At 37.2% G+C, this 25,537-nt stretch overlaps 2 protein-coding genes across 8 annotated transcripts in view; one reads left to right on the forward strand and one right to left on the reverse strand.

Annotated features, from left to right (window-relative positions):
- The window catches only part of Dp1 (satellite-binding protein 1 Dp1), a 69,533-nt gene that overhangs the window by 13,140 nt on the left and 30,856 nt on the right, over positions 1–25,537 (reverse strand). For 6 of the 7 annotated variants that reach the window (XR_010951262.1, XM_067775392.1, XM_067775391.1 and 3 more), the window contains exons 3-6: positions 14,899–14,977; positions 14,574–14,833; positions 10,741–12,594; positions 8,299–9,684 (exon numbers count right to left, since the gene is read on the reverse strand). Coding sequence is in view for 6 of the 7 variants with exons in the window: in XM_067775392.1 (XP_067631493.1) it covers positions 8,299–9,684; positions 10,741–12,594; positions 14,574–14,833; positions 14,899–14,929 (3,531 nt within the window). In the remaining variant the exon portion in view is untranslated. The remainder of the gene's footprint in view (positions 1–8,298; positions 9,685–10,740; positions 12,595–14,573; positions 14,834–14,898; positions 14,978–25,537) is intronic. The other variant, XM_067775396.1, reaches the window with a different exon arrangement.
- On the forward strand, positions 22,761–24,805 carry LOC137247001 (piggyBac transposable element-derived protein 4-like). Its single transcript, XM_067778067.1, has 2 exons — positions 22,761–22,933; positions 22,992–24,805. Exons 1-2 carry the CDS (start codon positions 22,887–22,889, stop codon positions 24,127–24,129), a joined length of 1,185 nt encoding a protein of 394 aa, XP_067634168.1. The 5' UTR covers positions 22,761–22,886; the 3' UTR covers positions 24,130–24,805.

A 25,537-nucleotide genomic window follows, 5' to 3' on the forward strand; every position in this document is an offset into this window, starting at 1 on the left:
TTCTGCTGAGTACTTTAATATGGGGTACTTTTCGTACTCCTAGGTGGCTAGGGTCTCGAGATATACGCCGGGTACCCCAAGAATGTGTTTATACAATATGGATAACAAATGAAAGCTGTTGATGAGTTCTTTAGCAGAGGGTAATTATCATACATCTGGGTGACTAGGGTCTCGAGATATTGCCCAAAACGTGGATCAGAATAACCTTAGGATGTGTTTTTACATTACGGGGAACAAATGGATGCTGTGCTGATGAGTGGTAATTTTTCCCTGGGTGACGAGCATGTAAACATAAACAGCGAGGCTTGTACACTCTGTTTATGAGAGACGCTTCAGCACATATACACAAACGTATGTCACATTTCGTTGCTGGCTGAACATTTCTACTGCTTTGTATTTGTTACACAAACGACGCTTATGTTCCGTTAATTTGTATGCAGTTCAACTGTGAACAGTGTTCGGACTTCTATCACTAAAGTGGTAGGTCTACGACCTTTTTTCCTGAAATATAAGTTCTACCACTTCTACCACGCAAGCTAAAAAATAGGTGGTAGATTTTTATAGAAGTTTTCTGAAAAAACCTTATTTTTTCCCCAATTATTCGGGTAGAAAATCAATGCAGTTGAACGGTTTTATAAAACTTAAAATAACGTATAGCTCAGCTCCGATCACCATATTACCTCTTTTCCTTTAGGTTTTTAGTACAAAACTGCAACGTAAACCTATCTATATATGTATATGAAAAAAGTTGTTATTATTCATTATATCAAGATATTTAAAATATAACGAAATCTACCACTTTTTTCTCAAATCTACCTCTATTTTTTGGAAAATCTACCACTAATCATAATTTTCAAGTCCGAACACTGATAACGATACCGATTTGGAAAACATCTGGAATAGCAAAAGTTCTGAAATTATGTGAGCTCATAGTATGGGACGAGTGTACTATGGCACACAAGAAATCATTGGAAGCACTTGATAGAACTTTGAAAGAGGAAGCCAAACAGTCTTTGGAGGTGCCATGATTTTATTGGCTGGAGATTTCAGGCAAACATTACCTGTAATCCCAAAATCCACGGCTGCAGATGAAATCAATGCATGCTTAAAATCATCGTATTTATGGAGTCATGTAAACACGCCTACACTCACTACAAACGTACGTGTTCAACTACAAAACGATCCGCCAGCAGCTGAATTTTCACAGCAATTACCGAAAATCGGAAATGGCCAAATGTCTGTCGATCCAACAGGAATGATTACATTGCCTAACAATTTCTGCACTTTTGCACAGTCTAAAGAGGCATTGATACAGAGTGTATTTCCCAACATAGTTCAACATTACAAAAACTATGATTGGCTCAGGAAAGAGCAATTTTAGCTGGGAAAAATGAGGACGTCAATGATATAAATGCAGCTATTCTGGATCAAATACCTGGTGGCATAGTTGCATATAAGTTAATTTACACTATTACTGATCAAGATGATGTCGTAAATTATCCAACTGAATTCTTAAACTCATTCGATTTGCCAGGCCTGCCACCTCATAATTTACGATTAAAAATTGGAGCACCGATTATTATGCTGCGCAACATTAATGTGTCACGACTTTGCAACGGTACCAGACTCGCTGTGAAGAAGCTAATGGGTAACGTTATCGAAGCAACAATTTTGAAAGGGAAGTACAAAGGAGAAGACGTTTTGATACCCAGAATTCTACTGATTCCAACGGATTTACCATTCGATTTCAAACGTTTGCAGTTCCCTATTCGCCTTGCCTTCGCTATGACAATTAATAAAGCGCAAGGAAAGTCTCTACAAATGTGCGGTATTTATTGATGATTTTTGATAGCCTTGTAAGTACTTGTTATTGTAAAAAAATGTTTGAGCTGATAGGCCTTAGTTAAATAAGACACAATATTTGAAGTTGTATTTTAGTTTTACTTCGTCGATATTTCGATTTCAGTCTGAAATCATCTTCAGCACTGTAGAACACAAATAGAAAAAAGGACTACTAGAATAATATTCTATTTTGCATATAGGTATATAATAAACGAACTTACACATATGACTATGTTTGATCGCCTGATCAAATGTTCAAAAATTAAGTATAATAAAGCATAAGAACGAGAGTAAACAATAGAAAATACCGAAAGTGTAAACAAATTTTTGCAATAACAATAATACATAGGACAAGGAACAATAAGACAGAAAAAATTTCATGAGCCATAACGATGGTGTTTAGTTGTTGTCATTGGGTAGATTTTTAGCGGGATGTTGGCTGGACGCTGTTTGAATTTGCTGAGCACCGTGAAGCTTGCACTGCATGTTGTTGTTGCTTCAGCAATAGATGTAGATATGCATATGCACATTGGTCGGTGTCACTTTTAAAATTCATTCTCTTATCATTATGTGTGCTCATAATATGGAGCATTTCCAAGGTAAACCGCTTATTATAATGCTTCCCAATATCCAAAATAGAAACATTTTTGAAGTCAGGATAGTGACCAGTATCCTTACAATGCGCTGTCAAGGCCGTCTTATTGTCCGAAGCATTGTTTCTAAGCTTTATATTGGACTTATGACCGGAAATCCTTGTCTTTAGCTTTAATTTGGTTCAAATACAATGAAAAGATATATGAACAACGGACAGGAAGGCCCATGGGTTCCCCAGCCTCCCTGGTCATAGCAGACATCGTCATGGAAGAGCTGCTAACAAGATTTGAGATGGAAGCCAAACGTAAACCACGCCTACTAACTAAATATGTAGATGATTTATTTGCGATTGTCAAAACGGATGAAGTAGAGAATATGCTCAAGGAACTCAACAGCTACAACAAGAACATCAGATTTACAGTGGAGGTCGAAAAAGACGGTCAACTACCATACCTTGACACGCTAATAAACACGCACAACAATAAACTTCATCAGTATGGTACTCACTATTAGCACCAGAATATACCACGGAAAGAATATTGCGATTATAAAGCAAACTCTAGAAGAAAATGAATTCCCCAGTAATCTCATCAACAAACTCATACGAAATTTCAAAATTAGAACCTCTAATGATGAGGTAACATGTGAAACAAACATACAAGTCTATAGTTCTATGTTCCAGAAATATCGGAGAGAATAAAGACATCGCAATTATATGATAAAGAGAAAATTACACTAGCGTTCACATATAACAATATGTTACGACAGGTTTACAGCAATACTAAGGACAGAATCTCGAAGGATGAGAAATCCAACATCATTTATAAAATTCCATGCAACGGTGACGGCTCCCACTTATGCGATAAGGTATATGTGGGGACAACCAAATTAAAGCTAAAGACAAGGATTTCCGGTCATAAGTCCAATATTAAGCATAGAAACAATGCTTCGGACAATAAGACGGCCTTGACAGCGCATTGTAAGGATAATGGTCACTATCCTGACTTCAAAAATGTTTCTATTTTGGATATTGAGAAACATTATAATAAGAAGTATTTTCTATTGTTTACTTTCGTTCTTATGCTTTATTATACTTAATTTTTGAACATCTGATCAGTCGATCAAACATAGTCATATGTGTAAGTTCGTTTATTATATACCTATGTATATGCAAAATAGAATATTATTCTAATAGTCCTTTTTTATACTCAGTTGAGCAGAGCTCACAGAGTATATTAACTTTGATTGGATAACGGTTGGTTGTACAGGTATAAAGGAATCGAGATATAGACTTCCATATATCAAAATCATCAGGATCGAAAAAAAATTTGATTGAGCCATGTCCGCCCGTCCGTCCGTCCGTCTGTCCGTTAACACGATAACTTGAGTAAATTTTGAGGTATCTTGATGAAATTTGGTATGTAGGTTCCTGGGCACTCATTTCAGATCGCCATTTAAAATGAACGATATCGGACTATAACCACGCCCACTTTTTCGATATCGAAAATTTCGAAAAATCGAAAAAGTGCGATAATTCATTACCAAATACGGATTAAGCGATGAAACTTGGTATGTGAGTTAAACTTATGACGCAGAATAGAAAACTAGTAAAATTTTGGACAATGGGCGTGGCACCGCCCACTTTTAAAAGAAGGTAATTTAGAAGTTTTGCAAGCTGTAATTTGGCAGCCGTTGAAGATATCATGATGAAATTTGGCAGGAACGTTACTCTTATTACTATATGTATGCTTAATAAAAATTAGTAAAATCGGAAAATGACCACGCCCACTTTTAAAAAAAAATTGTTATAAAGTCAAATTTTAAAAGAAAAGTTAATATCTTTACAGTATATAAGTAAATTATGTCAACATTCAACTCCAGTAATGATATCGTGCAACAAAATACAAAAATAAAAGAATATTTCAAAATGGGCATGGCTCCGCCCTTTTCCATTTAATTTGTTTAGGATACTTTTAACGCCATAAGTCGAACAAAAATTTACCAATCCTTGTGAAATTTGGTAGAGGCTTAGATTCTAGGACGATAACTGTTTTCTGTATATAACGACGAAATAAAACTAAAATACAACTTTAAATATTGTGTTCTATTTAACTAAGGCCTATCAGTTCAAAAATTTTTTTACAATAACATGTGCGGTATTTATTTAGAATACCCAATTTTTTCTCATGGACAATTGTATGTAGCTTGCTCACGAATAGGCAAACCATCGTCATTATTCATTTATGCGAAAGATGGAAAAACGAAAAACGTTATATACCAAAAAGAGTTACAATAAAGTTCGAATGAAATTGTATCAAAGAATTTGCTTTGTTTCGTACTAATTTTATTCTCTTTCAGAAAATCATTAAATTTATCGCCTAGCGAAGCGGGCGAGGGTACGCTAGTATAGTATATACCTATCCCATACAACCGATCGTTCAGATAGAAAGATTTTTGGCCATTTCCCCTTAGTTTCCAATATAAAAACGTGAAACTTGGTGATATATGTATATTCTAATATATCATAGATTTCCTGTAAAAATCATTTCGATCGGAGCTATATAGAATATATATCCCATACAACCGATCGTTCAGATAAGGGGGTTTTTTGCCATTTTTTATATTATATTTATCTTAAAAATCGTTTAGGTATGTACATCTATATATTTCTTATCTTATACATCCGCTTATTTGGAGAGTACGAACGGTAAAGATTATTGTTCAGCCCCATTCATGAAAGGTATGAAGAATTCGGCACAGCCGAAGACAGTCCCGTCCTTACTTGTTTTTTTTTTTTTTAAATCGTTCGATTCTTTAGGCATCGAAGTTTTCATCACTATGTACTTTACGGACGCTTGAGGAAATACATATTCTGTAATTTTTGTTTTTATAAATTTAGCTTTATTGTGTTGGTGGCTTCTAGAGAAAGGAGAAAGATGAAGAAATTTCTTCGCACTTCTGGCAAGCAATATATTGAACATGTGTTATCTATTTGGTGGTACGATATTGTGTTCAGTACGAAATGAAAACTAATTAATACCACATTTTTAGATTCTAGTAAGCCAATTGAAAGTGACCCTGAAGGGGAATTCAATCTTATAAGTAATCCAAAGATTCGCAGATCTTTTGTCTGGAAGTACTTTAGTCAAGTGCAGGGCGATTCTGCGAAATGCAAATTGTGCGGCATAAAATACGAAACAGGTGGAAATACAACCAATTTGTTAAATCACTTGAAGCGGTCACATCCAACGTTGATGGAAATGTCTTCATCAACAGCTCCTATAGAATCCTTTTTTGAACCTAATAACAACAACATAGGGAAGCTTCAGCCTGTAGATGAGCGAAAAAAAAACAACTGGATTGCGCTTTGTTTAGAATGATTGTCACAGATATGCAACCCTTTAGGATTGGCGAAGATAACGGATTGAGATCTTTTACACAATGCTTGGATCCTCGGTACGTTTTGCCTGTACGAGTAACATTAAGAAACACACTTTTAACAAATATATAAAATCAATAATTTTTATGACATAGACAGCAGCAAACACGAAAACAGAAGTGGCAATTTTTATGAAATTTCGTCAATTAAATTCCTTATTCCTTTTTATTTTCAATAAGCTAAGAAAATACTTCCATAAAGTTTTTAACTGAAACTACGCAAACCATGACACAAATTGCCGTATGTTGTCAATTGAAAGTTCCGTATACCTCATTGATTAAAAAGCTGCAAAACGTATACTGGGACCATGTTACCTTACTTATGTAATAAATACTTCCTTTTTAAATGACGCTGAACATAGATCGATTCTAATGCCGTAAATGAAGCGAGAACATTATACATATTGTAATAATAAGTATTAAAGAAGAAAGTGTATTGGTTAATGATTCCAAGGTTGGATTCCCTACATTTTGAAATAAAAGATTAAAAAAAAAACGCAAAAGTATGACATTTCGGTAAAGACTATACTAATTATCTCACTCGGATGAAAGGATCAAGTGAAGACCCATGTGACATTCCTTGATGCTTCCAATTTTGTCGGCAGGCAACGAAACGAGAGAGAAACTGTCCAGCTTTATATGTCGGGAAAAATCGTGTAAATGGTTAAGTACGTAAGCAAGTACACTGTTACAAAGAATAAGCAAAATTTAAATAAACTTTGTTTGGTTCGATTTAATCAATTAAATCGATTCTTAAAAAATCGAATCCAATCCAGCTCTACTATATGCTGATATGACTGCCTCCGCTTTACCATTCGGTTACAATGTTCTTCTTGTAGCATTACCACAAACGATTCCCATAGCGGTAATCTTTGCTTGAATTCATTTTCGGCTTTGACTTGTCGTCCTCTTTGCTTTGTTTGTCATAGTCTTCGTCTTCGCCTTCACAAAAGGCGTTTGTCTCTATTTTTGTCTTTCAGTTTCTCTTTACTCCCTTTTCGTCTTTGCTGTCCTCTTCTTTCTTCTTGCCCTTCAAATTGTCTCCATCTTTCTCTCAGCATTTATCTTCATCTTATGGTTTATTTTCGCCTTTATTGGAGCCGTTTTATTATTTGTCTTCAACTTTTACTTCACGTGTTTATCGTTATCTATACATTTTACCTTTGTCTTTCTCTTTGTCTATTCGTCCGGCACAAAAAAATGTCTTTATCGTTCATAAAGAATACCAGCAAAAAAAAAAATACCGAAAATTATATAATATTATAATATATTATACTGGATTTTCCGGCCGAGTGGGGTGGATAAGTGTACAAGGAATTTTTGTTTTTCTTAAAAAAATTATGTGACCCGGCCTATGAAAAGGTAGCTTATGACTCAAAAAAAAAATTTTCCTTTTTTTTCTGGTTTCGGTAGTTTTTGAGACGCTCTTTCACGTGGTGAAAACTAGAAAGTCCTAACTTGCTTAGAAGTGTTACCAGCTTTGTGGATGTCAGATGGTTGAAACGCTCTCGCATGTGTAGATAGTTTATTTGCTAACCCATGTACCCGTGTTATGGCACCATGTGTGTGAAAATGTCGAAGTAAATTTTCAAAACGTTTTCTTCCACACGCATGCACAAAAAGGAAAAATGAACGGCAAACAGGTAAGTGATAAAAAGTGAACATCAATTTATGCCTGTCAACATCTTTGCCTTTTTGCCTTCCATGTTTCCTCCATTTCGTCATTTCTATGTAAGCATCTCTAAGTTTGTCCGTGCACATCATTGCTGATTCGATATGGCTCAGTATAACCAAATCATGTTCATGGTTTGATAATTCTAGATAGTTATTTCTCGCAGTTTCTATCATCTTTCGCGGTATAATTTTTTGGCATTTATTATTACAGCAATCTTGCGAAATAAATTTATTTACCAATTCCTTTTCTTCGTTATCTGTAACACACAAGTCCACTGTAAAAATATTTTCATCCACTTCCATTTGACCTTCAGCTTGAAACAATACTTGTAGTTGTCCTCATAATTGATACCAACATCATCGAAAGAATCATCATTCTCTTCGTTTTCACAGAAATATGTTTGAAAAACCTCGCTAAATTCTTCTTCGACAGACATTATTCACAAGCGACACACGTCCTACTCGTTCAGCATTGCTTTTAAATCTGAGCACTCACACGATTTTTTTTCGGTCAGAAACTGGTTTGTGCTTTGCATTGAAAAAACATCGCTCGAACTTATCTCATTTATGCTCTTTTGCCTTTTTTAGTTGCCTTTTGGGCATGACTGTTCATAATGCAAAAGAAAAACTACTAAGAAACTGAAGAAATGCATTGTTTATCTTTGACAGCTGTTTCTCGCAATTTCTTTTTTGAGTCATAAGCCACTTTTCATAGGCCGGGTCACATATATTTTTTAAATTAATATTTACCTTGCAATCCTCAATAATCTTCCTTATGGTACGTCCGCGATATCCAATTATATGCGAATGAATACGAGAATCAATTTCAATAACTTCTCGATGCATTTCTTGCATATCGCCTACAATTTCCATAATAGCATCACGCGCAGCTTCACAATTTGCTTGGTATCCGGTAATAGTAATTGTACTCGGATTGGGATCATTACGTTTTGGCAGCGAAATTTGTACATCATGATCCGCTCGTAATTTATTTATTACTGCACCACTGCGTCCAACCAATTTCGAATAATACATAGTATCAACATCGATTTTTAATTCAAATGAACGTAATTCACGATCAGCACGATCCGCCTCATATTCTTCAATCATTTTTTCTAATGCAGCTTGTGCATCTGCTACATGCGCTGGTATACCACTAAGTTTTATCAAATCAGACTTTGTCTCGCTAGGTGGTAACTCAATGTGTACATCATAGGTTGACATAAATTGTCGTACGTTGGCACCTTTGGGACCGATAATTTTCCGATGCAAATCATAGGGCACCTCAACCTCTTTAACAATAGGTATCAAATCAAGCAAAGCTTGTTTTGCACGTTCACATTTTTCCAAACGTCCAGTGATGCGAATTATATCACATTCGCGTACCGGTTCGGCATTTTCATCGCCAACTACACCACTACCATCACCCTCAACATCACCAACACCATTTCCGTTGCCATTACCATTTACCATACCCTCAACAATATTGGTAGCATCGCGATCGGGGAATTTGATTTGTACATCATGTTCTGATGTCACTTGTTGTACCCTAAAGCCACGTGCACCCATAATGGTGCGATGCAAACGTTGTGGTATGATAACGTCAATGGTGACCAACGCCTCTAATTCGGCAACAATCTCAGCTATACGTTGCTTTGCCGCTTCAATACAATCCTTGGGACCTTTTAGCGTAACCCTGTCGGAATCCATACCTGCGCGTGGGAAGGATATCATAACGCCACCATTTTCTTCGGAAATGCGATGTAAAATTTCACCACGTTTTGCAACAAAATGCTTATGGTATTTAGGATCCACGAAGATTTCGCCTTCTGTTTCTTGATCAATATCTTTTATAAGTGCCTCCAGTTGTTCTTGAGCAGACTTAACACTCTCTTCTTTTCCGATGATTACAATCAGTTCTTTGTCTTCATCTTCATTGGAAGGGAAAATTATACGCGCACCTGTGGCTTCGCGTATCTTGCGTATGGAAGCACCATTCTTGCCAATCAAGAATCTATGATGCTGCTGTTTGGCACGTACTTCAGCGGTGAATGATGCTAGCTGACGTTCATTAGCAAGTTCAAGCAATTGTGTCTTGGCCTTCTCCACGTCGTCCTTAGGACCACGTATGTTAACCTTACAAAAAAATTGGGGAGAAAAATTATTTGAATATTTTTCCGAAAGTTGGCCAAGATCTTAAAATGGCATGCTAAGTGCACTGTAAGTTTAGTGTACTATGCCCAACTAGGTATCTTTTATCTTTAATAAACCAACAAGTATGCTGGAACCATATTGGTGATTTCTTTTCTACACGAAAATGTCGCCTTCACGCCAACTCTTCAAGAAGTTGTGTTCTGTAGTAAAATCAGTGTAGCCTCAATAGAGGGCATCATTATCTTTTCTCAACAACCTACCCCTAAAAATGGCCAAAAATGCAACATTACTTGCCCTCGCTGTCATTGACGGTGCAGAGAACAGCCCTGTCAATCAGCTGATGAATCACATTGACAAATAAGCACAGTATACTAAAAACCAGACCTGTTAAATTTGAATTAGCATTAGTATTCAATTTTACTGGCCAATGATTATTTAAATTGTTTTACGTAAAAAGCAATTACTAATTGATTACCATTAGAAAAAAATCATGATTTTTTCCGATTATTGATAAAAATCAAATCAAATCAAAAGTAATCAAAAATAATCGAAAAAATCAAAAATAATCAAAAGTAATCAAAAAAGCTTTTTTTTGATTACTTTCGATTATTTTTTTGATTTTTTTCAATAATCGGAAAAAATCATGATTTTTTTTTTTTTTTATTACTTTTTTAATTAATTGAAAAGTAATCATTAAAAATAGAAAATAATGACAAGTAATCATTAAATGGCGTTTAAAAGAAAATAATCAATGGAACGGCTAATCATTACCATTAGTAATCATTATTTAACAGGTCTGCTAAAAAGAGTATACTAAAATGAATTTTATTTGAATAAATATAATTTGCGAAAGTTTTTGTTTATTTGGCGCGAGGAAACAGCTGATTACGTGACAGGGTTACAATTTTTTTCTTTTCAAGTTATGCAGGGTGGCACTGAACATTTTAAGTGGCTGCAATTTCACAGGGCGAAGTGAGAATCTTAAAAATGTTTACCCTGAAGTGTAGAAAAGAAATCACCAATAGAGTCAATACAAACCTTGTCACTTTTCGAATCGGTTGTTGGGAATTTAATCGATACACCGCCACATTCTTCCATAATTGAGGAAATTAATTTTCCACCACTACCAATAATTGAATTGTAGAATTTTGGCGAAATTTGCACTTCTTCATTAACAATATCGGACAATTCATTTTGTATTTTTTGTATGCGTTCCTTGGCTTCTAGCACATTTTCTCTTTTTCCTGTGATCACAATCACTTCATTCGTATCACCCTCGGCTGGCAAATCAATTTTCGTTTGTGTTTCGTCGCGTATTTTTTTGATATTCGCACCACCCCGGCCTATTATAAACTTATGGAATTGCTTAAAAATTGGCACCTCTATTATATGCGACGATTCCTGTATTTCCTTAACCAATTTTAACAAATCTTTGTGAAATTTATCGACATCCTCTTTGGGTCCACGCAATTTAACAATATCAGAATTTTCTTGTGGATTTGGTATAGTGATTTTAACTTGACGATAACGATCTTTAACTTCGCGTATCCTATCACCTTTGGCACCAATAATTGAACGATGCAAACGACGATCAATAATCACATCCTTTGACTTTTCATTTTCCAGTTTATCAATTTTTTCTTGTAACTCAAGCTGAGCCTGTTGTACACCTTCCTTTGGACCTTCGATACGTATATTATTTTGACCTTCGCGCTCTTCAATATTAATATTGACTTTAAGTTCATCTTTTAAACGATTCACATTTGCGCCAGCTTTGCCAATGATATGCTTATAGTAACATGGGTTTACGGTCATCACAACAAACGTATAATGATCCACATAGTTTTGTACAATCTCGTTGAGATAATTGGTAGCTTTATCAACACTTTCTGGATCGCCTTCTAATTTAATTTTACCATCTAAACAATATACATTTACATTGGGACATTCTTCTTCCAATTGACGCAAATTGGCACCTCTGCGTCCGATAACATATTTATGTGTCCAATTTGGCGCTTCAATTTCAATTGATTTAACAGAATTGGCCTTTTGGTAAACAACGGTCAACGCATTACCTAAGGCTACTTGTGGTCCGCGTAATGTTATTGTCTCTAATGGGGAATCCGTAGGTGGCATCTCAACTGAAACTCCAGTGATGCGAAGAATATCCGCCAACGTTGAACCTTTCGGACCGAAAACGTAACGATGTTGTGATTTTGCTACTTCAACACTAACTGTAGAACATTTCCTTTCCATATCTTTATATATGGCTTCCACTTTAGCTTTAGCATTTGCTACCGCATCTTTTTCGCCCATAATTACGATCTCATCCTTTTGCACCGATTGTGGTGGTACACTAATTTTTGCACCAGTTTCTTCCATCAATTTGGTAAGATTTTCATTATAGGGACCAACAATAAATGGATGATATACTTTTGGTATTGAAATACGATCGGTGAATTTCTTGTATTGTTCAGCCGACAATTGGCGGATTTCTTGTTCGGCTTTTTCAATGCCCTCTTTAGTACCCAAAATAGTAATAACATCACTCTCTTCCGTTTGGCTGGGTATATTGATACGCGTAGCTGTTATTTTTTCTAATTCGCGTAAACGATCGCCACGCCTGCCAAGAATGACACCATGGTGCTCTTTCGGTATCGACACTTGTTTACTTAATTGTGCAGAAAAGTGCATTGATATGCGACGACGAGCATCCAAAATTTCACTTTGCTTGCCCTTAATCAAAAAGGTTAAAGATTGATTCTTGCCAGTGGCAATTTCAATTTGAGCGCCTGTATCTTTAGAAATTTGTTGGCAGATACGTTTCGATTCACCTTCGCCGAACTTGTCCGATTCGGTTGTTTTCCGTTCATCGCCTGACACGTGTAAAACCTATTAAAAACAAGTAAGGAAGGCTAAGTTCGGGTGTAACCGAACATTATATACTCAGCTGAGAGCTTTGGAGACAAAATAAGGGAAAGTTACCATGTAGGAAAATCAACCTAGGGTAACCGTGGAATGTGTTTGTATGACATGATCAAATGGAAGGTGTTAATGAGTATTTTAAAAGGGAGTGGGCCTTAGTTCTATAGGTGGACGCCATTTCGGGATATCGCCATAAAGGTGGACCAGGGGTGACTCTATAATGTGTTTGTACGATATGGGTACCGATGAAAGATGTTAATGAGTATTTTAAGAGGGAGTAGCCCTAAGTTGTATATGTGAAGGCGTTTTCGAGATATCGACCGAAATGTGGACCAGGGTGACCCATAACATTATCTGTCGGCTACCGCTAATTTATTGATATATGCAATACCACGAGCAGTATTCCTGCCACGATTCCAAGGGCTTTTGATTTCGCCCTGCAGAACTTTTTCATTTTCTTCTACTTAATATGGTAGGTGTCACACCCATTTTACAAAGTATTTTCTAAAGTTATATTTTCCGTCAAAAAACGAATCAAATCACCATTTTTCATCCCTTTTTTCGTATTTGGTATAGAATTATGTGATTTTTTCATTTTTCGAAATTTTCGATATCGAAAAAGTGGGCGTGGTCATAGTCGGATTTGACCCATTTTTATTACCAAGATAAAGTGAGTTCAGATAACTACGTGAACTAAGTTTAGTAAAGATACATCGATTTTTGCTCAACTTATCGTGTTAACGGCCGAACGGAAGGACAGACGGTCGACTGTGTATGAAAACTGGGCGGAACTTCAACCAATTTCGCCCATTTTCACAGAAAACAGTTATCGTCATAGAAGCTATGCCCTTACCAACTTTTACAAGGATTGGTAAATTTTTGTTTGACTTATGGCATTAAAAGTATTCTACATAAATTAAATAAAAAAGGGCGGAGCCACGCCCATTTTGAAATTTTCTTTTATATTTGCATTTTGTTGCACCATATCATTACTGGCGTTGAATGCTGACATAATTTACTTATATACTATAAAGATATTAAAATTTTTGTTAAAATTTTACTTTTAAAATTTTTTTTTTAAAGTGGGCGTGTTAGTCATCCGATTTTGCAAATTTTAATTTAGCACACATATAGTAATAGGAGTAACGTTCCTGCCAAATTTCATCATGATATCCTCAACGACTGCCAAATTACAGCTTGCAAAACTTTTAAATTACGTTCTTTTAAAAGTGGGTGGTGCTACGCCCATTGTCCAAAATTTTACTAATTTTCTATTCTGTGTCAAGATCAACCCACCTACCAAGTTTCATCGCCGCTTTATCCGTCTTTAGTAATGAATTATCGCACTTTTTCGGTTTTTCGAAATTTTCGATATCGAAAAAGTGGGCGTGGTTATAGTCCGATTTAGTTCATTTCAAATAGCGATCTGAGATGAGTGCCCAACGAACCTACATACCAAAGATAACTCAAAATTTACTCAAGTTATCATGTATACGGACAGACGGACGGGCATGGCTAAATGAATTTCTTTTTTCGCCCAGATCATTTTGATATATAGGAGTCTATATCTATCTCGATTAGTTTATGCCGTTACGGGGTACCGTTATGCGAACAAAGTTAATATACTCTGTGAGCTCTGCTCAGCTGAGTATAAAAAGAGGAATTTTAAAAATACGTTGCATAGCATATTTAATTACTAATAAATTTAAATTTAATTTGACCAATTTTATTTTCGAAAACTTTTTAAAATTTGTAAGTTTAAGATTTCTTCCATACTAATACTAAGCACACATAGTTTTATTTTCAAACTCATGGAAGAAATTCTGAAAAAAATAAAAATAAAATTTCGATTAAATTTATATTCATATATACCTAATTGGGTATAAAAGGAACAGCAATAAAAAGTTTTTCTTCTTAATTTCGCAAGAAAGTTTTCAATTACTTACCTGAGTTTTCTGCGTGGTAGTTACCCGTACATATGGTGCGCTAGCATTGCTGCTACTCAATGGTGCCGAAGTATTTGCTGGTAATGCTGGAAATAGATCATCATAACTAAATGTTGGCGTTGGATTGCCAGTATTGCCACTATTAGTACTTGTCGGCGTAGCGACTGAAGTTGGTGAAGATGGCGGCTCGTATTGAGCTTGCTCCACTACTTGATTGTTAGAGAAAGTAGTGGTGTTCATTGGTTGTTCAATGGTTTCTACTACAAGAAAATATATTTAATTAAAGGATAATAAAAGCGAGCTTGAAACAAAACACAAAACAAACCGTTTGATTCTTCCATCACTGCTGCTTGCATTACTTAGAATAGAGGAGTCCTTTTTCGTTCCAAGTCGTTACAGTACCACTGTAAAGAAAAAAGAATATAAATGAAATGAAAATATTAATAATGATTAGCTAGCAGACCTGACAGCAGATTACTCCCAGCGGGTTAAGAATATACCCGCGGCAGTATGCCTGTCGTAAGAGGCGGCAATTGAATCGAGCTGTAGCGCAACACTTTTAATGGGATGCCTGCGCAATTTATAGCTTTTCCAACCCAATTGTTACCTCACCTAGGTTAGGTTAGGTTGAAGTGGCTGCCTCCGCTGGCCATGCGGATACTCACGTAGGCCGTTGTGCTACCACGCGTATGTTTAGACCCCAGTGAGGCTAAACCGGCGCTTTTGCCTGATGAAACGCACGATGTCGTTTGTGTTTACAGATTCAAGCTCCGCAAGACACCCAAAGGAGTGTCTGTGGAGGCATCGGTACCTGGTTTTTGACAGTACGGACACATATAGTGCTCTACGCTTTCCTCCCCTCCCCGTCCTTACAGTTGCGACAGAAGTCATTTGTCTGTAGGCCCATATAGGCACCATGAGTTCCCATGAGACTGTGACCTGTAAGAAGGCCCACTAGTGGGCTTATAAAGATACGGTTTAACAGTATCACCGAATGCGATCTCCTTTCATCCAGCTTAGCCCAGATTTGCTTGGATATTCTACATGTAGGTTCCATGGCCCATCTGGCGTTTGCTTGATTCGTGAATAGTGGTCGTAGGCAGTGTTTGCAGGTGTTTAGGGGAGGGCTGGCCCAACCAGCGGAGGTTATTGTTTGCAGGTTGGTGCCTTTCCTAGCTAGCTCATCCGCAGCGCAGTTTCCTGAGATGTCATAGTGGACAGGAACCCATATTATGCTAAGGTTGCAATTATCAGCTAGTTTGTTGAAGGTTTCTCTGCACTTCAACGCCACTAGTGACGAGGTGCTACTGCATTGCAGGGATTTTATAGCAGCTTGGTTGTCCGAGAAAATTGAAATATAATTGGTCACCTGCAGGTTAGCAAGATAGAGGGCTGCTTCCCAGATAGCTATAAGTTCAGCCTGAAAAACACTGCAGTGGTCAGTAAGTGTAAGCTCTCGCTTAGATCGAGCTTCTCTGAGAATATTCCGCTGCCGACTGTGTTGTTCAGTTTAGAGCCATCTGTAAAAACGGAGATTTCGCGAGATCCCGGCACCCTGCCGTTTGCCCACTCGTTCCTCTCTGGGATTCTTGTGGAAAATTTGTTGTCCTTAACTCACCTAGCCGTGGCGAATCTTGTTTCTTTAGCAAACGAGGTTCGGGCAACTCCAAGTTCCTCATGGAACTAGGGGCTTTGGGCGGGATAGCTTAGAAGGTTCAATGTGGTCATATTAAATCGTTCTTATACCTTAATGGTGCTTGTTACCGGAACTTACCGGATCTATATCCGGCAAAGATACATCAAAAACACTCCCCAAAACCTCCGGGGAGTGTCTTTACAGCTACAACAACACCAGTAGATTCCATGAAGATCGTTTGATAACTTTGGACACACACAACTGTGCAAAATATATTGTGACGAATATTAGTATCACTAAGCGATACTACCATCACTAAACCGATACTAAGCAGCCACCCGTATGTACGTAACAAATCAATTATCATCTACACACATTAGGCCGGGTCGATTTGTGGGGAGGCAAAAAAATCGCCCATTGCTCTGTGAAAATCATATTCTAGGGATCAAAATAAGAAACTTTGCCGAAGGAACCATACCTCTAAAACGAATTCTGGTGTCCCCCAATTTGGGTCGAACTTTTGGGTAGCGGGAAATTTTGAAAAATCCCACTTTGAAATGCTTATGTTTTTTCTTTTTGGAGTTTATTTTTCTCTTTAGAAATGTATTTAGTCAGAACATATGTAAGTGAATAAATGAATTTAACTTAGTAATAGGAAAGAAATTAAAAAAAATATTAGAAATTGGCGTTTTTACAACCCTTTTAAAACCAAGGCATCACTGTGATGCATTTGCATGTCGTAAACATAGTTGTGTGGGTTTTTTATTCAACCGTTTTAAAAAATGAAGGTACCACTACTAGCTAGCGTTTCCAAATGGGTTATACCGGAAAATGTAGAGGCTGTTATGGCGACGACATTAGAGAGCCGTGCGAAATTGCCCAGACTTGAAAGTAAAAAAGACTTCAAACAATAATTTTTTTTAGTTTCTTTTCTATAACTCACTTAAATTAATTTTTTCATTTACATATGTTCTGACTAAATAAATTTCTTAAGAGAAAAAATAGATATTATTATAAATAAATAATAAATACTATTATAAATAAATAAATAAAAATAAAGAAAAAACACAGCCATTTAGCTGATTTTTTCATGTAAAGTGCAAAACCGGCGATTTTTTGAAATGTTTGTATGGTGAACCCCCAGGGGTTCCAGGGGGTGTGCCACTGGCATCGGTGGGTCGGGCCTCCAAAGTTAGTGGGGGTCGGTCATATATTTGGACTCGATTGGAGCACTCTAAATGGGTCAAAGTGGGATTTTTCAAAATTTGCCCCTACCCAAAAGTTCGACCCAAATTGGGGGACACCAGAATTCGTTTTAGAGGTATGATTCCTTCGGCAAAGTTTCTATTTTGATCCCTAGAATACGATTTTCACAGAGCAATGAGCGATTTTTAAATCGACCCGCCCTAGCACACATACATACAAGGCAACGGCGAGATAATCATGTAATCATCAGCCGAAGTAGTACTCACATATACACACGCATATGGCTATGCGAGAGGCTATAAACTACAAATACACATGCATATAGATGGTAACCAACTAGTAGGTTCTAGAAGGAGAAACGTCTAGACATTTGGAGAAATATGCGGACAAGGCAACAGCGAGTATAAAAGCAGCACAAGCTGAGTAGTCAGTGATCAGTTTGATTTAAACACGGAAGTAGTTGTGAAGTATAATTGTTATTGTGAAGTATTCTCAAAGTAGTCTAATAAAGACCATTTTGCATTACTGAATATTGGAGTTATTTATTCAACAATTTAGCGATTCGTACGTTTGCAGGAAGTTGGAAGTAAGCGGAATTTCTCTAAATTCGTTACAAAATGTTTGAAAAATCGAGACGTTTTTAAATTTTACTTAAAGAGCTCTCAGAAACTTTTAAGAATTTACAGTTTTCTCGTCCAACCAATGTTTGCTTAGTCGCATGTTGACTTATAGAAGAAACTCTATAACAGTCTTCGAAAAAAGTTTTCCATAAATCAATGCAAACTTCGACAGTCTCCAAAATTATTTTTTGTAAGACTAAGATTGATTGGACGACAAAACAGCATACCCAAAATATTTTCGAAAATTCCAAGAACAAATTCCAAATTTCTATGAAACATTTTTAAAGTTTTTGAATTTTCCAAAAAAGTTTTTGCAATTCTTTTGCATAGTTATAGTCTTAAATTAAAGAACGGGTCATATATACGCCGTTACGGTTCCTAAAAAATACATAAGTATTAGCCTGGATGATGTAACATCTTCCAACGGATTGAGGATAATTGACTTCGCCGCGGCTCGAAATATGGTAATTTGCAGTACCAGGTTCCAGCATAAAAAGATAATTCAAGCTACTTGGCTGTCTTCTGATCGAAGAACACGAAACCAAATGAATCATGTCGTGGTCGACGGCAGACATAGTTCCAGTGTCCTGGATGTGCGCGCTCTACGAGGGTCAATCATCGACACGGACCACTACCTTGTGGAAGTCAAGATACGTTCACACCTCTTTGCAACAAATAAAGTGCGCACAGTGACACAAGGAATGTTTGCCGTCGAAAAGCTGCTCATGAAACAGACAGAAGATGAATACTCCACTCGGCTCTCATACCTGCTCACTCAGAGGAATCTTCGACCTGACGATGGGGCCGAACAGTGGAGGCATTACGTACCGCCGCTGCTGACACCATAGGTTTCCAGCTAGCCCGCAAAAACAACTGCTACGATGAGGAATGTCGCGATTCCTCGGAAAAGATATACGCTGCCTATAGATGGACGTTGCGTACCGGCGCGGCATCTAGCGGTATATTGGAGTGATATAGTGAAAAGAAGGAAGAGATACGTTTATTTAGAAGGAAAAAACGAGAGGCAGACCGGCGTGAGTGCGAGGAGCTTCAGATCCTGGCTGACAGGAATAATGTCTTAAAATTCTACCCAAAAATTCGGCGGATGACAGAAAGTTTCAAGATCGGGCAGATTTATGCAGGAATGATAATGGTGACCCCGTAACTGACGTACAGAGTGTGCTTATGTTGTGGAGGGAACACTTCTCCTCCTTGCTAGCTGGCGAACGAGAAGACGAACCAGAAACCCTAATAGCCTATGATGGAGAACACGTTCCGGCATCCGACTATGACGAAGTGAGAATAGCAATTTTCTGGCTAAAAAGTCACATTGCGCCAAGTAATGACGAACTAGCTGCCGAGCTGTTCAAACGCGGAGGCGAGGATTTGGCACGCATCAATTCCTATGCAAAATATGATCGAATGGGCTCATGCCCCCAGTTTGGAATCTAGATGTACTTTATCCAATCCACAAGAAGGACCATCCCGCAAGCTGCGCCAATCACCGCGGAAACATCCTGTTTATATCGCGTATAAGGTTCTATCTAGCATACTGTGCGAAAAACTGAAGGCCAAAGTCAACGAACTGATTGGACCTTATCAGTACGGCATCAGACCTCTTAAATCTACTATCGCCCCGATCTTCACGACGCACCAGATTCTAGAGAGTCTCTAAAGGAAAAGCATAATATTGTCCTCAGTGATTCCACGAAAAGGCGTCGGGCCTCTATACCTGACTTGACTTGTTAGTAAATGGCCAAAATCACTTATGCGGTTAAGCGCCAATTAATAATGATAATACCTATGTTTTTTTATTTATATACATATATGTACTTAAACTTTATATGGACTGCTAAGTGTGTAACTTTATCCAAACTTATGAAATTGTTGCACAGAATATTAGTACTACTAAATTTCGGTATGCATTATACTCTGTTGCAACTGAAATGTATCTCTCCATTTTATCTCTACACTATTCTCCACTTCTATGACCGAAAATGGTGCGAGTCCACTATTCATAGCAACCCATTCAGCTATAGGTTATACACTATGACCAATCGAGGTATGTACGTGTCTCCGCTATACAGAACAACCCGTTTTGTAGCGAGTTGTTTACCACTGCCGCTAGATGGGTCTCCTAAACATTATCTAAGTATGATAAGGGGTTTTTTTTAACGCGATTGCAGTTGTATATACATGTAAAATAATATAAATATAGTTTAAAACAAGTAAGGAAGGCTAAGTTCGGGTGTAACCGAACATTATATACTCAGCTGAGAGCTTTGGAGGCAAAATAAGGGAAAATCATCATGTAGGAAAATGAACCTTGGGTAACCCTGGAATGTGTTTGTATGACATGGGTATTACTCTGGAAGGTATTAAAGAGTATTTTAAAAGGGAGTGGGCCATAGTTCTATAAGTGGACGCCATTTCGGGATATCGCCATAAAGGTGGACCAGGGTGACTCTAGAATGTGTTTGTAAGATATGGGTATCAAATTAACGGTATTAATGCGGGTTTTAATGTGAAGGCGTTTACGAGATATCGACCAAAATGTGGACCAGTGTGACCCAGAACATCATTTGTCGGGTAACGCTGATTTATTTATATATGTAATACCACGAACAGTATTCCCGCCAAGATTCCAAGGGCTTTCGATTTCGCCCTGCAGAACTTTTTCATTTTCTTCTACTTAATATGGTAGGTGTCACACCCATTTTACAAAGTCTTTCCCAAAGTTATATTTTGCGTCAATAACCCAATCCAATCACCATGTTTCAACCCTTTTTTCGTATTTGGTATAGAATTATGGCGTTTTTTTCATTTTTCGTAATTTTCGATATCGAAAAAGTGGGCGTGGTCATAGTCGGATTTCGGCCATTTTTTATACCAAGATACAGTGAGTTTAGATAAGTACGTGAACTAAGTTTAGTAAAGATATATATATTTTTGCTCATGTTATCGTGTTAACGGCCGAGTGGAAGGACAGACGGTCGACTGTGTATAAAAACTGGGCGTGGCTTCAACCGATTTCGCATTTTCGCCCTACCAAATTTCGCAAGGATTGGTAAATTTTTGTTTGACTTATGGCATTAAAAGTATTCTAGACAAATTAAATGAAAAAGGGCGTAGCTACGCCCATTTTGAAATTTTCTTTCATATATGTTGCACCATATCATTATTGGATTTGAATTTTGACATAATTTACATATATACTGTAAAGATATTCAATTTTTTGCTAAAATTTGACTTAAAAAAATTTTTTTTTTAAGTGGGCGTGTTCGCCATCCGATTTTGCAAATTTTTATTTAGCATACTGCCAAATTTCATCATGATATCTTCAACGACTGCCAAATTGCAGCTTGCAAAACTTTTAAATTACCTTCTTTTAAAATTGGGCGGTGCCACGCCCATTGTCCAAAATTTTACTTATTTTCTATTTTGCGGCATAAGGTCAACCCACCTACCAAGTTTCATCGCTTTATCCGTCTTTGGTAATGAATTATCGCACTTTTTAGGTTTTTCGAAATTTTCGATATCGAAAAAGTGGGCGTGGTTGTAGTCTGATTTCGTTGATTTTAAATAGCGATCTGAGATGAACTCAGGAACCTACAAACCACTGTGCCGAAGACTTCATACCTTTCATGAATGGGGCTGAACAATAATCTTATCCCATTCGTAATATCCAAATAATCGGCTGTATAAGATAAGAAATATATAGTGAACAGATGTACATACCTAAACGATTTTTATGATAAATATAAAATAAAACAAGTAAGGAAGGTTAAGTTCGGGTGTAACCGAACATTACATACTCAGTTGAGAGCTATGGTGACAACATAAGGGAAAATAACCATGTAGGAAAATGAAACGAGGGTAATCCTGGAATGTGTTTGTATTACATGTGTATCAAATGAAAGGTATTAAAGAGTATTTTATGAGGGAGTGGGCCTTAGTTCTATAGGTGGACGCCATTTAGGGATATCGCTATAAAGGTGGATCAGGGTTGACTCTAGAATTTGTTTGTACGATATGGGTATCAAATGAAAGGGGTTAATGAACATTTTAAAATGGAGTGGGCCTTAGTTCTATAGGTGGACGCCTTTTCGAGATATCGCCATAAAGGTGGACCAGGGGTGACTCTAGAATGCGTTTGTACAATATGGGTATCAAACTAAAGGTCTTAATGAGGGTTTTAAAAGGGAGTGGTGGTAGTTGTATAGGTGGACGCCTTTTCGAGATATCACCATAAAGGTGGACCAGGGGTGACTCTAGCCCTAGAACACACACCCAGAAAATACCACGTAAACACACACCCGGGATACGTTTGTACCCGGGACTTTATTTTGCGTTTTTTTTAGTGCTTATTCAACCGATTTCTCTGATTGAAATGTATATTTTAATATATAACAAGTATTTTGTCTTTTGTTTCATTCGAATATTCCTACTGGTTCCAGAGATATGGGCAAATAAAGTCAGGACATGCAACAGTGGATTTTTGTTTTTGTTGTTGTCCTGATAAATGCAAAACAAAATAATATAATTTATAATAATATACTTGTAGAGTAACAACGAATACACATTTTGGTTTTTATTTCATTGAAATATTCTACCTGGTTCAAAAGATATGTGCAAAAAGGTCGCGCAAGGTATGGGTACGTAGGTAGCAAATACACTGGTATAACTGGTTTTTGTTTTTTATATGCAGCTGCAAGGGTTGTTTTCACACGAGGTGTTGTTATAAATGCTGCCTGTTGATATATTCATTATTGTTTTGGTGCTCAAAAGTGTAAGAAGTGAAAATATAAGTGAAAATAAATATAACTGAAATTATAAATAACTGGATACGAAATGACTTCAAGAAGAAACGAATATTTATCAAAAGCAGCATATAGAAGGTAAAAAATGTAAAATAAGCAACAATGTAAACATATACTAATTTTTTTTATTATGCAGACTAACTGAGGAACAGCGAGAATCATATATACAATCTTTATTTGATGAAATTTGTGACGATGACGCTCCCTATGACTTTGACTCAGTAGATGAAGAAGAAATTCAATTCAATGACATTGAAATTGCTGATGACGATGCTGAAGTTTCGCAAAGTGCCGCAGAAGTATTACCTGATTATGCGGACTATGAGGATGATGAAGAAGACGATGAAGAAGTAGAAGAAAATAATGAATTATCTGCTAGTGACGAAAAATTTGTTGCACGTGATGGTACTGAGTGGATGAAAGAACCAAATGTAAGTCGTCAGGTACTCGGACAAAATATTATAAGAGAACGTTCTGGACCAGCTAGATGCACTGAAATGTTGTCAATAGAGCAAACATTCAAATGTTTCATAAACGTTGAAATGGCTGATATAATTATGCGCCACACAAATAAGTTAGCAAAAGAAACTTATAATGCTTACAAGAATGCGCATCCTAACACAACTCCTAAGTCATGGACGCCTGTGTCAATAACAGAGCTGCATGCATTTTTTGGCATACTTATTATGACTGGTGCGAACCATAGCAATGGAGAACATGTTCGAGATTTATGGAGCGTCAAAAACTATCCTTTATATCGCGCCACAATGGAAGTCAACCGTTTCTGTTCGATATTGCGGTTCCTAAGATTTGACGATAAAAACACTCGTGCAAGACGCTTACTAACTGATAAAGCCGCACCGATCAGTGAGTTGTGGACGATGATGAACAATAATCTTGCTGCACATTACAAGCCCAGCTCATGCTTGACGACTGATGAACAATTATTAGCTTACCGTGGACGCACACGGTTTACGCAGTACATACCGTCAAAACCTGCTAAATATGGTGTCAAGGTTTGGTGGATTTGCGATGCCACAAATGCATATCCACTGCATGGACAAATATATACTGGCCAAGCAGAAACTGGTAGCGAAACGAACCAAGGCGAACGAGTGGTGAAGGATTTGTCTACCAAATACCAAGGAAGTGGCCGAAACATTACAATGGACAATTTTTTACGACCTTGCCAGTTGCAGAACTGCTTCTCACCTGGAAACTCACGATCGTTGGAACTTTGCGCAAAAACAAATCATATATTCCTCAAGAAATGAAGCAGAACAAAAACAGGACAATTGGTTCAACGACATTTGGCTTCAAAAATAATGTGCTCTTATGTTCCCAAAAAAAATAAAGCAGTAATTTTTCTTTCGACCATGCATAATGATGCTGAAATAGCTGACAGTGGGAAACCTGAAATAATTGAATATTATAATCGTACCAAAGGTGGTGTTGATCGAATGGACCAAATGTTTGCGGAATATCCAACACAAAGACAAACAAAACGATGGCCACTAGCGATGTTCTTCAACATGTTGGACATTACAGCTCTTGCAGCCTACATTGTCTACGATTTGAATAACCCTATGTTGCCTTGGAGAACAAACAACAAGCGTAAGCAGATCCTGCGCAGCTTAGCTGAAGCATTGTGTATGCCCATTATTGAAGCCAGAGCCATAAATCGTCAAGTGACGCGAAATTTTTCGACTAAAATTGCTATTGAAGCATATTTCAACCGACCGCTGGAATCAATGGTGTCAACAGCAGCATCAACATCTGCCGCAGCGCGTACGCCAAAACCTGTGTCCGGATCTTGCTATTTATGTTACGCACAAGAGGAAAAACGCCGTAGAAAAACCAGAAAGCTGTGCGCCAAATGTAAGAAGCCAGTGTGTCTTGTACATTCGGTCACATCAACAAATTGCTCTATTTGCCATGATTTTCCTTAGATATAAGATGCATTTTTATAATTTTTATAAGAAAAGTCAATAATATAATGTGTGAAATGAATATTTTTAATTCTTCAAATAAAAAAATAATATAAAAAATGTTTTTTTTGATTATTATGAGGATTTTTACTATTGGGGTACAAACGTATCCCGGGTGTGTGTTTACGTATATAATGTGTTTGGAAGGCTGTAGTTCCTGAACCAATGGTCCGATCTGGTTCAAATATTGAATTTGAACTCAAAACTAAAGTTACAACACTTCAAAGTTGATACTGGATACATTTGTACCCGGGTGTGTGTTCTAGGGCTAGAATGTGTTTGTACGATATGGGTATCAAATTAAAGGTATTAATGGGGGTTTTAAAAGGGAGTGGTGGTAGTTGTATAGGTGGTCGCCTTTTCGAGATATCGGCATAAAGGTGGACCAGGGGTGACTCTAGAATGTGTTTGTACAATATGGGTATCAAACGAAAGGTGTCAATGAGTATTTTAAAAGGGAGTGGGCCTTAGTTCTATAGGTGGACGCCTTTTCGAGATATCGCCATAAAGGTGGACCAGGGGTGACTCTAGAATGTGTTTGTACAATATGGGTATCAAACGAAAGGTGTTAATGAGGGTTTTAAAAGGGAGTGGTAGTAGTTGTATAGGTGGTCGCCTTTTCGAGATATCGGCATAAAGGTGGACCAGGGGTGACTCTAGAATGCGTTTGTACAATATGGGTATCAAATGAAAG

This window comes from Eurosta solidaginis, chromosome 3 (assembly GCF_040869045.1).
Source record: "Eurosta solidaginis isolate ZX-2024a chromosome 3, ASM4086904v1, whole genome shotgun sequence".
NCBI classification, from domain to species: Eukaryota; Metazoa; Arthropoda; class Insecta; order Diptera; family Tephritidae; genus Eurosta; species Eurosta solidaginis.